We start from the raw sequence: 12,662 nt of genomic DNA on the forward strand, positions 1-12,662 counted from the left end.
AACAGCAGATGGGAAGACCCATAACTTTCCTAGACCCCATTTTGAGAAACATGGGGTGAGAGAATGAGGGAGCAGCCACACTACCTGCAGTGGAAGAGGGCACAACCCTGCCCCACACAGAGGAAACAGCCCCCCACGTGGAACAGGGAGTTGGAACAGTAACCCCAGGCACTAAGAAAAGGGCAATACTATATGTGAAACCCTCCCACTGATGGACCTGGTATTTCACCTGCCGTCTAAACTTACACATTTCAAGGCTCTTTTACAGTCTGATCCAAATCTATTTCCAGTCTAGTTATCAGTTTATCAATTATTTCCAGTAACAGCCAAACTTTCTACCTGTCAAATATCTTGGCCTCTTAGTAAATTTTGTAGGTTTAAATTTAAATACACAAGTAATGCATACTCAAGCATATAAATCAAGACAAAGAATAAAAGAAAATGTCATCACTAGCACAAATCAGTCCCACCCTAGGCAGACAACCACTTTAACTTTGGAGTTTTTTCAGAACTGTTTCCTGTTTGTATTTACTTAATGTAAACAGAGCCACTCCCAGCCCCTCCCAAACATTTCCCTCTGCACTCAGCCTAGCATTAAACATTCTTCTTGCATGCAGGCACCCATGTGCCCTCTCTGGTCTCTTCCAAACTCAGCTCACCCCTACCAGGCGACCACCAGCTATCAAGCTTCACATAACCTGGCAATTTCACATCATGTGATATCCCAAAGAGTTATTTGGTGGAGTTACTTAACCTGTCCATTGTGTCCTATCAGATAAAGCATATTACTGGACCAAGACCCTCAAGGACAAAGTCCCCTCCTCTCCAGGAAATTTGTTATATATACCTACAGCATAGCCACGCAGCACAACTCTAGAACGTGTTTTTCGTCGGCCCTCACAGCACCTCAGTTAAAATCTTCATTTATTTTATACAGGCCCCTTTTTTTCATTTTTAAAATTGAAACAAGGCTCGGAGGTGCTCTCCAAAGGGTTTGGTCTACCCTGGCAGCAGGGAGAAAGGTCAGTGCATTCAGAACTGGGCTGAAGGGGGCGTGGGGGTGGAAGGGGAGCAAGTGAAAAGCAGAGTCAGAAACAATCTTCTCTAAGAGCTAAGCCCTGAAGTCTCTTTTAAAGGAAAACAGACTATTGATTCATCAATGACAATTGGGGGAAATAAAATGAAATAAAGGAAGAAAACTATCTCGCAGAGCAGAAAAAAAGATTTAACAAAAGAAATAGGGACCTGGATGAACTTGAAGTTGATATAAAATATAAAGTAGTCATCTGAATGTAAACAAAAGACAGAAAAAGAATGGCTACAAGCAGATGAGGCATGAGGCAAAGGATGTGGGCAGTACTTCTTCACAGCTGCAAATTTCCAACTAACTCAAGGACAAACAAGACATCAGCAAGTTCTGTGTCGTTATAAAGAAATGAGGATAAAGGGATAGTCCTGTATCCCTCATCTTTGTGAACTCAAACCAAAATCAACACTTGTCATTTCACTACTAAATCATTTCCCCTACTTCTTAATTACATTCAAATTTTAATTAACATGAACATGTATTACTTTATAATGAAATAATAGGAAAAATGGAAGTTTGTTATGGAAAAGTTTAGAAAATATTTTAGCTCCTAAAATAAAAGATAAGTCTATGAAGTATGTACTATCAATTTTATGAGTTTGTTTGTTTTTTAATTAAACTTGTCCTGGCCAGGGGCCTCCCTGGTGGCACAAGGGGTTAAGACGCAGCACTACGAAGCTATGCAAAGCCACTGCTGCATTAATTTGATCCCAGGCCAAGGAGGTGACCCACATGGCCATGGAGCAGCAGATCTCTCCTGACTCACCCACTACTCCCCTCGGCAGTGCATTTCAGTAGATCCATCTGTTCTGCTCCCCACTCTGTCTCTGGTGAATCCTCTCACCCCTCACACTCTGGCCTGTACCCCAGTTCTCGGATGCATAAATAAATAAATCTTTTTTTTTTAACTTTTTTTTTTTATAGAGGCATGTTTTATTTATTTGTTTGTTTGTTTGTTTGTTCGTTCGTTTGTTTTGTTTATACATGCACTGGGTACAGTCAGAAGCGCGGGAGGGTGAGAGAATTCACCAGAGCCAGAGCAGGGAGCAGAGCAGGCAGAAGGACCGAAGTACACTGCTGAGGGGAGCAGAGGGCGGCAGGAGAGGTCTGCGCGACATGTGGGACCCTCCTCCGGTGGCCGGGGAACAGCCGGGGATCGAACCGGCGCCGCAGAGGCCGCGGGCAGCTTCGCAACCCAGCACTCAACCGCTGCGCCACCGGGGAGGCCCATAAATAAATCTTTTTTAAAAAAAAAAACTTGTCCCGGCCAATACAGCAGTCCCCCAAGATCCACAGTTTCACTTACTGTGGTTTCAATTAACCGAGGTCCACTTGGGTTTTGAAATATTACTTACAATAAGATATTCTGAGAGACCACAGTCACATAACTTTTATTAGTGTGGTTATAATTTATTCTATTTTTTTATTATTGTTCATCTCTTACTGTGCCTAACTTATAAATAAAACTTCATCATAGCTATGTATAGGAAAAACATACATATCTACATAGGATTTGGTACCATCTTGGTTTCAGACATCCACCCCTGAAAGGATAAGGGGGACCACTGTAATTTAACCAGAAAAAAAAATTGAAACACTTCATTCTTTCCCCTTGCCGCAGAGGGGATACCACAAATGTTATGTGATAACCTGTGCAAACATGTATAAATACAACTCTCTCCCCACTCCCCTCTTCCCTTCCCTCTCACCTTCTCCTTCTTCTTCCCCCCCACCCCCCAATAGGATTCTCCATGAAAAGGGGAGGTTCCAGTTCCCTCTCCCACCCAGTGAGGGGTGGAGCCGAGCAGCCAGGTAAAGCTATGAAAGACTTGAAGAGACAGAGAGGGGACACATGGAGCACACTAATCTATTCAAGTTTTCAAGTTTCCTCACTCTAAGAGTTTGCTTTGTCTTTATGGGGGGTGAGGGGGAGGGATGGCAGAATCCATTTAGTGCATGCAAATTTGGGGGTCATGGGACACCCCTCAGTCTGCCCACTAACACCTCCATCTCTCTCTCATCCCCTCTCCTGCCTCCTCTCTCTCTCCCACACCTACTCTCCATCATTCCTTCCCTTCTTTCTCCTGCTCACCTTCCCTCACAAGGGAGTCTTTGATATACTTTTTCAGCCAACACATTTTATTTGCAGGTCCTAGTAAGAACAGTCATTCCATGAGAGCAGAAAGGAATACTGAAAAATTCAGCTATCTTTTCTGCAAAAAAAAAAAATACTCTTAGTATAAAAGGATTCAGCTCTCTGATATCCCGCTCAAAGAAGAGAAAACAAGGGAAATGATTTCCCCTAAGTCCGGCTTGCTCAACTCCAAAGTCCATTCAATTTTCTGATAATCCAAGTCTTCCAGATACCCATGAGCACTGAGTTAAGCCCTGAACAAACAGAGGCCACCTTCAGGACCTCATGAGAAGTCACAGCAGGTCCGAGAAATCAGGAGCAAGGACTCACTGAAACAGGAGATTCCAGAGGGAGAAACTGGCTTAGTGACACTGATGTTGAAACCCACTCTTCTGTTCCTTATTTCTGTTGACAAAGGCAAGCAACAAGGCTCTCAAGACACATGCTCCCCCAGTTGCTCTGCGGGACTGAAGCTGCAGAGCCAGTCACCTGAGCAAATGGAAGGGGACGCCCTGCAGGACTCTGACATTCTGATAACCTACAACCGCTGCCATCCCACCTGCCCCCACCTCTCTGCCAGTGCTCCTCACTCTTCTCCAGGCTCTGCTCCTGCCCTCCTCTCCACTTACCACCTGCTAACCACCTCCTAACAGGCTGTATGAATTATTCCGCTACCTCTCATCCCACCTTTCATCTGCTAAACTAAGACCAAAGAGCAAACATCTTTGATTTGGGGGCCTCTCTGGTGCTCTAAGGGTAATGTCTCAGCACTATCATAGCTAACCCACATGGCACAGCAGACCTCTCCTGTCTGGACTGCTGCTCCCCTTAGCTGTGTATTTTAGTAGATCTGCCTGTTCTGCTCCCCACTGTGTCTCTGGTGAATCCTTTCACTGGCCCCCATCCCACACCTATGGCCTGTACTCCAGTTCTTTTATGTAAAAATAAATAAATAAATCTTTAAAAAATACGATCTTTGATTTGCTTTGATTTGTTTCAGACACACAACTGTAACCTGCAGAAGTTCAAATTTTTTTTTTTTTTTTGGCACAAGTGGCATAGGGGTGAGAGAGACTATGTTAATATTATATATAATCATATAGAAAGACAACTTAACATCACCTGTGTTGTATCCTCACCCAAACACTTACTCCAGAAGAAGCAATGAGAATGCAATCAGATAAACGGAGATCTTGTGGTTTTCTATAAGACAAAGTGCCTGGATTCTTCAAAATTGCCAAAACCATAGAGGACAAAAAGGAAGGGGGTTGTCTGAGATAAGACACAACTAGAGGGATATGAAAAGCAGACATAACACACGCTCTCTAACTGGATCCTGGATTTAAAAAAAAAAAACAAAACTGTAAAGGAGGGGCCTCCCTGGTGTCACAAGCGTTAAGCACCGCACTGCGAGCTGTCCACAGCCTCTGCAGCACACGTTCGATCCCCACCCAGCCAGGGAGCAACCTACACGGCACAGCAGACCTCTCCTGTCTCGCCCGCTGCTCCCCTCAGCAGTGTATTTCAGTCAGTCTGCCTAATTCTGTTCCCAGCTCTGTCTCTGGTGAATCCTTTCACCCTCCCACACGTCTGGCCTATACCCCAGGTCTTGTATAAATAAATAAATCTTAAAAAAAAACAAAACTGTAAAGGACATCCTGCACACTACTGGCAATCTGGTTACCTTCAGTACTATTATTTCATCTGTGTTCAACTAGGGGAGTGAGATAATGGTAGTAATGTGTAGGTGAATGATATTTTTCTAAAAGGTGTACACTAAATATGAAGAAACGAAGTATGATGATGTCTATATCTTACTTTCAGGTGGTTCAGGGAGAAAAGTTAGTAGTATTTATCTATAGCAGAGACAGGAAGAAAGAGTAACAAAATGTTATCTCTACTGAATCTAGGTGAAGTGTCCAGAGACAGCCATTGAACTATTCTGTCAATGGTTTTGTACTTGGAAATTTTTTCAAACTATAACAGGGACAAAGAAATTAAAAATAACAGATGGCATGCTGGAGAGGTGGTAGAGTCAACCAGACAGCCGTCAGTCTGGGCTCCTGCCTTCCCCCACCCACCAGAAAACACCTGAGATCCACAATTCACCAGCTCTCCCCAGTGTCTGTGCTCCATGCCCACTTTTCCTACTTATCTTTTGGGGCATTGCTCAGATCCTTCCAAGAAACCTCCTCAAGCTGCCTTCCTTCCCAGCCCCCACTGGATTTAATCCCACCACACTGCGTCTCCATGTGACACCTCCAACACCCCATCACCTAGGTCAGTAAGAATGCTCGATCCTGTGCACCTGCCTATGTTTCCTGCCCAAGCGGGAGACTCTCCATCACAAGCAGGGACCAGGATGCTCCCTTCTGACTTTCCATTTCAGCAGTAGTAGCACTGGACCTTATCCACACCAGGCACTCAAACAGCAAAAGTTTTCTATCCCTCATCTGTCCTCAAGTATAACAAGGTGGACAACAGTGAATATCCTCATCCCACGCTATAATTCTGCTGTGCATGGTCTATGCTAGGTGCTGTTGCAGGAACATAAAGCGATATGTTTTAGTTCCTTGCTGGGGTGTCCATGTCCCTGGGAAGGCAGGGTGCTCTTTGATGACATGAATCGCCACCATCCCATCTACCTGCAGACACCCACAGCTCCTGGCATGAAGGAGTACATGATGCTAATAAATGGCTGAATAAGTGAATGCCTACTCCACTTTCCAACACATATTATACATTGTAGAAACAAAGACAATTGAAAGTATCATATTTGCATAGATATGCAAGCAGGAAATTTGATATAAACTGTTGACAATTAAATTTGAAGACCTTATCTAACTCATGAACTCAAAATCTTTTCATGTCCTAGCACTTTAAAATGTACTTTTCTATTTCCTACTGGCTACATCCTGGGAGCAGACCTACGGGACAGAGCACACTCAGTAAAACAATATCACTGGACCCTGGAAAAGGGAAAGAGCCACGTAACTGAGAGCCACAGACGGAGGGCCGAGGAGGGGCCACGAGAAGTTTATGAATGTTTCACAACTGATTCTGATACACCCCAGAGACACACTGAGCTCTTGAAAACCAAGGAAGAGATGCAGTGATGCCAAGCCCGACAGAAGAGGACAACTTGGTGGATTCCATCAGCCCAGACTGGGCACCGTTCCCACATGCAGGCCCTGCTGAGCAGATTCCCCACTATGTCGCTTATTCACTATCCAGGGTCACCAATGTTGAACCACACTTTGTTCAAGGGGTTCAATAAAATAGAGGAATCAGGTGTGCTAAGAAGTAAAGTATGTTGCTAGTCTCTCTCCATACTGTCCACTCAACAGCAATGCTAGATTCTGGGAAAGGAAAAATGTGAATATGCTAAAAGAATCTCAGATTTGACAGTTGCCTAGCCCACTCCTCCCAGTCTATGCAAATGTTGCTTCCACAATGACCTTGCCAATTCACATAAACTTGTTGAATTCTGTCAGTAACAGGGAGCTCACTACCACTCAAAGGAGAGAGCTTGCACTCTGACCTATCTGCCTTACTGTGAACTGTTTGCTCTCAAGTTCCTGCTCTTCCACAGAGCCCATCACGTGAAGACCACATACATATCTGACGTCCCCACAGCCCAGACGTCACACTAAACCCCAAGGACTCAACTGCTGAGATGAGCCACCACCCAGATTCTAACCAAGGCCAAAAGGAGATGCTTCAACCAATTTCTTCCCAGAAGCAAGGACACCCTCAGCTGTCTTTTAATCATGCCACTCAGCTATTGAGGAAGTGGCAGAAATTTCTAAACTACTGTCAAGGCAACCATAGTCCAAATATAAATCTCTTTGGAATCCCATCCAGAAGCAGATTTTAAGTATATGCATGAGCATGCCCAGAAGAAATAATAAAATAAAAGGAAGATCCTCTCTTCCCCCCACTCCTCTCTCCTCTTGTTTTTTGCCACATGGTAATGTGTGTTAAAAATGCATACTGGGAAGCTTTCCACCTTTGGGGTTGGAACAGCTGCTGCCTCAATATTGTTTTTGTTAGGTTTTTTTTTTTTTCTTAACATACTTTGCTGTTTTTGAGTGTGTTGTTTTCAAGCTACTTGTTTCATAATACTAGTTGAGATTACAAAGTGAGACAATCAGCACTTTAGTGGCAAGAATGGAACTTGGGGCCCTGGGGGTCCACTGAGGACCTTACCCAGAATGTTCCCATCAAACACACCCTCCTGCATGGCTAGCTTCCACAGATGGTCTGGTTTATGCAAAAATGGCTGGGCTACTGACACATATGATAAACATAATTAAGTTCACCCATGAAAACAATGGGGGCTAAGAATTACTAGGTACTCTACATAATAGGAGACATAATAGATAATACATAAATCCAATGTTTGTGGGTCCTTGGTTTTTCCAAAAGCACAAAATATTCAGAGAATGTTCCACAGACTATCACTAACAATCCATCTGCATATTCACTCAAAAAAAGTAAGATCAGGCATGCCTAAGATCAGATTCTGAAAGGACAGGTACATGGTGAAGACAGGTCATCTGGTCCACTCTTATTTCCACCTATTGCAAATGACCCTGCTGTCAGGAGCATCCTCTGATCAACAGAGGAGCGGGAGAGTATAATTAAGAGTCTCCAATAGAGACCTGGGATAAAAGTATACACTGCTCATGCCTAAAACAACCTTGTGCCTTAAATGGAAATCAGATTGCCCATGCAACCTCAGCAATCAGGACAACAGACTAGGCTCAGAGAAATTAGCTCCTCTCCTCTCCAGAGAGACAGCAGGACTTCAGTGATGAGGTCAGAGATCACTGTCACCTTCTAAAGAGATACCAACAGAAATCCCAGTATGTGGTCTGGTCATATTGAGACTTCAGGAAGGTGTGGCAGAGACTAAAAACAGGAAACTGAGTGCTAGCCACACGCAAGAATTCATCCAGAAAACACAGACCTCCCAACACAAAGAACAAAGGAGCTTGGCACTCCTGTTAAATTTTCAAGAGCTCTTTCAGATTTTTTTGACTCCCTCTTCCAGTCACTATTCCATAGAGTTCCCTCTCAAATCCAGAGAGTTCAACCCAAGGCAATCAAAATGGCTTTGACCTCACCCAAATGTCATCCTTCCCTGAGCAGCTGGAAATGTAGTCTGTCATACACATCTTGCCGAGACAGAATCAGGCACTTAACACAGAAGTATAGCTTTAGTATTACTCATGGAGATAATCAGGCCACTGGCCCTTTAACTAAGATAACCTCTGTCTTTAGTAAGATTAAAACTGCACCCCAACATTGTCATGTGACAAGACTTATCCTTCAAAGCCTCTGTCTGCCCAGAAATACCTTCTTTGTTAGGAACCCTTATTTCTTCCCAAATTCAAACTCCTACTAACACAGTCACTGCAAACAACTATCAAGCAAGGGGGAGGTATTGTCTCCAGCCACTGAAAAGTGTCTTTCATTCTTAGAGATAAGAGATAAAGAAGTAAAGGATTTCCTTCAACGTTCTCATCTTGCAGGCTTACTGTCACCCTGGATTGGAATCACAGGTTAGCAGGAAATGGTAAAGTGTATCTAGGGATATCATCTAGCATAGTCCACCTTCAAAGGGAAGATGTTATCATGTCCATTTTAGGAGACGCCTGAGGTACTTATCTGAATTCACCAGCAAGTGGGAAACAATCAGAACACAGTTGCTACTTGCTGATGCAGGGCTCTTTCCACCTGACCACCATGCCTAAATATTGAAATTGAAAATAAGGATTCCTGTTCCACCGAGGTTGATGGCAAGGAAGAAAGCGTTAAAAAATTAAATAAAGGCTGGGCCTCCCTGATGGCGCAAGGGGTTAAGACACAACCTATGAAGCTGTCCGCAGCCTCTGCAGCATGGGTTCGATCCCCTGGTTGGCCAGGGAGCCACCCACATGGCACAGCAGACCTCTCTTGACTTGCCCCTGCTCCCCTCAGCAGTGTATTTCAGTACATCTGCCTCTTCTGTTCCCTGCTCTGTCTCTGGTGAATCCTCTCACCGCCCACACCTCTGGCCTGTGCCCCTGTTCTTGTATGCATAAATAAATAAATCCTCAAAAAAAAATGAAATAAGGTGAATCCTGACCCAACAACACTTGGAAGAAGCCTGTTGGCGCCTGGACGCAGCACTCCTCCTGAGCGTCAGAAATGACTCCTCACAAGGAAAACTCAGGATTCCTGGAACTGATGTCTGGACTGTGTTAGTGAGCCTGGCAGACAGTGACCCAGCCCTGCAGCACATATAAAGGTCAAGGGGGAAGGCCAGACAACATCCCATGGGGATCCCAGCAAGAAACCCAAGTGCCTGGGGTTACAGGGAAGGAGGGTTTTGCCAGGTTCTGGAATTCAGGGCACAGCGGACAATCAAGTGTAATGAGAGCTCCAGCAGAGGACAGGATGGGAGGCTGGCGGAGCTGCGTCTGCCAGGGTGCCACAAGTGCCCAGATGGAGCCCCAACACCCCCTCATGTGCTACAACTCAATAGAACTATAATCATTTTCTCCTCATGCGCTTCTTGTACGTCCATCTTGACAGGCAGCATTTCCTTGTGACACACAAGCATGGGTTTACCTTTCGGCAGTTCTTTTTTTAGGAAACGGTTTTTTTTGGAAAACCAGATTTGCCAATGGCGGTCCACGGGGCATCAGCGCCAAAGGCCGAAGAAAACCCGGCTTGAAAACAGCTATTTTAAGAGAAGGGATTCTGGGACTGGCTATGGACACCCAAAAGGAAACGCTTTGTTTCTGACTTTAACCTCTCTTCAGGCTCAGAAAGACCCCACTCTGGGAGGCGAAGCTGGTGCAGGGCGCAGTTCTTACCCCGCTTGCTCCAGGGCACGAAGGTTTCCAGCGCGCGACTCCAAGCGCTTCCCTCGCCTCCCCTCGCGCTTCCTCACCCCCGTTTGAGCTTCTCTTTTTCAAAAACTAAATTGCCCCCGAGAGGCGGGAGAGAACTCCAAGTCTTGGCAAAGTAACTCAAACTTTCCGCCGGAAGGAAATTATCAAAGGCGAAGGAGAAAGCCCTCCGAGGTCCGAGCGGCGGCCGTGCCAGCGACCCGCGGCCGCGCTCCCCGCCCCGGCGCCGGGGTCCCGGGGCGCCCCGGCCCGGCCCGGCCCAGCCCCCAGTCCCGCGAGGCTGAGCGGATCCCGGGACGCCGGCCCGACGGGGCTGGCTCGAGCCCAGAGAGCGCCCGGGCAAGCTCGGACCTGGACCCCCCCCCCCGGGGAGCGCGGAGGCGGGGGGCCGTGCCCCTGGGGCTGTGGGGCGCAACGACAAGGGTGGTGCAGGGGAGAGGGGGGGCCCCAGGGACCTGGGGGCGCGGGACGTGGGAGGCGCACCGACCGGGAGCGCGCGGACTCAGGGTGTCCCCAGTGGATGGCGGCGTAAGACTCACCCCAAGAAGACACACTTTGAGCTCTCGTATCGCCATCATGAGCGCGGGGCCGCTTCGAGCAGGGGCTCAGCATCCTCCGGGGCCGGGGCCGAGACCCGGGCCGCGCCGAGCGTCCTGCAGTCTCCGCCTTTCCCTCGGGCGGCCCGCGGGCGGGACCGCAGCCGCTGCTATTTCTGGGCCGCCGGCCCCACGGTGGGTCACGTGGCCGCCAGCCGCCTCCTCCCGGGGCTTCGGGGCTAACCTCCGAGGCCCCCACCTCCCAGGAACGCCCCTGGACGGCGGCAGCCGCCCCCGGGGCCACCCCTGGGGTCTGTGGCGTCCGGGACCGATCGCCTCCTGGCTCTGACCAGCAGCAACAGCTGGATCGGGCTCTACCCAGCCTCCTCCAGCATCTGCACCTACCAGCCCCGCCTCGCAGATCTTACCCCTGGGGTGGAAGATGGAAGGGACCCGCGGTGGGAAGTGACCGGCCGAGTCACTGAAGAGTCCATTCCTCACCTGAAAAGTGGGTGCCATCAGCAGAGGCCATGTCCCCGGGAAGCACTTTAAAGTCTGTGTGCAGCCCCATCACTCAATGACATTTGTGTTCTGGGCAGAAATCAAGCCACACAAGTGTTGCTTTTGCAGCCTGCAGTTCATCTGCAGTTCTAATACCAGGGCTTCAATTTACCCCTGAGGAGTTCTTCACGCTCAATCCTGAGTTCATTTTTCTATACGTAGTTAACAGTGGTTCTAGAAACATTTGTCCCTCCAAAACAGGCATGTCCATGTCTAGAGAGGAAGCTGCCCTGCTAAGTATAGAAATCCTGCAACTTCCCTGGACAGACAACAGCCCCTTAGAACTGCTGGAAAGGAAAATGGAGGCCCCTCAGGCCTTCTGCATCCTTCTCAACCAAGAAATATAAAACAGCCTCTGGCTTGAGACAGACAAGGGGGCAGCTGCCCTCTTTTCTTTTCTAATGCATGACCCGGTGTACCTCCTATGCTCTGAGACTTTATTTGTTGCTGGCATAGAAATGTCAGCCTTTGAAATACGGATTATTTCACTCATCTCTGGAAACCAAAACCAAAACAAACCCTAGAAATCAGACTACAGAATTGAAGCTAGCAGAAAAGGAGGTTAGGAGTGAGGAGCAAGGTGTGGAAGGAGCCCAATAGACTAGGTTGGAGAACTGTGGGGCCTTGGTGATAGGTGTGCTGTGGTGATAAACATCTGAAGAAGGTGGCCTCCCTGGTGGCACAGGGGTTAAAGATAGCATTATCAAGCTATCGCCAGCCACTGCACTGTAGCACAAGTTCAATTCAGCCACTGTAGCACAAGTTCAATTCCTGGCTGACTGGCCAGGGAGCAACCCACATGACGCAGCAGACCTCTCCTGCCTCCCCTGCTGCTCCCCTCAGTATATTTTAGTACCTCTGCCTGTACTGCTCCCCACTCTTTCTGGTGAATCCTCTCTCTCTCTCTCTCTCTCTCTCTCTCTCTCACACACACACACACACACACACACACACACACACACACCCCTCTGGCTTATTCCCCAGTTCTTGTGTACATAAATAAATAAATCTTTAAAAAAAAATCTGGAGCCTCCCCAGTGGCACAGCGGGTTGAACGCAGCACTGTGAAGCTGTCCGTAGCCTCTGAAGCATGGGTTCAATTCCAGGCCCACCAGGGAGATTCCCACATGGCACAGCAGACCTCTCCTGTCTCGCCACTGCTTCCCCCAGCAGTGTATTTCGTCAGTCTGCCTGTTCTGCTCCCTGCTCTGTCTCTGGTAAATCCTCTCACCCTCCCGCGCCTCTGCCCTATACCCCAGCTCTTGTATAAAAATAAATAAATCTTAAAAAAAAGATTTAAAAAAAATCTGATGAATGTGACCCTATGTCTCTGAATATCATACATGGTACTTTATACCAACATTACCTCAATTTAAAAAAATACAATTAAAAAAGACAGAAAAGTCAGTCTTACCTGAATAATGCACTAGTATTAAATAATT

The 12,662-nt window shown here is 47.1% G+C and overlaps 1 protein-coding gene across 1 annotated transcript in view; it reads right to left on the minus strand.

Moving 5' to 3' along the window:
• RAB31 (RAB31, member RAS oncogene family) overlaps nucleotides 1-10,701 on the minus strand; it is a gene marked incomplete at both ends in the record, with an annotated part of 144,604 nt that extends 133,903 nt beyond the window's left edge. The window contains one exon of the mRNA XM_084251920.1: nucleotides 10,663-10,701. Within this exon, the coding sequence (XP_084108046.1) occupies nucleotides 10,663-10,701 (39 nt within the window). The remainder of the gene's footprint in view (nucleotides 1-10,662) is intronic.
• Nucleotides 10,702-12,662: the final 1,961 nt, after the last annotated feature.

This window comes from Talpa europaea (assembly GCF_964194135.1).
Source record: "Talpa europaea genome assembly, chromosome: 13".
Lineage (NCBI taxonomy): Eukaryota > Metazoa > Chordata > Mammalia > Eulipotyphla > Talpidae > Talpa > Talpa europaea.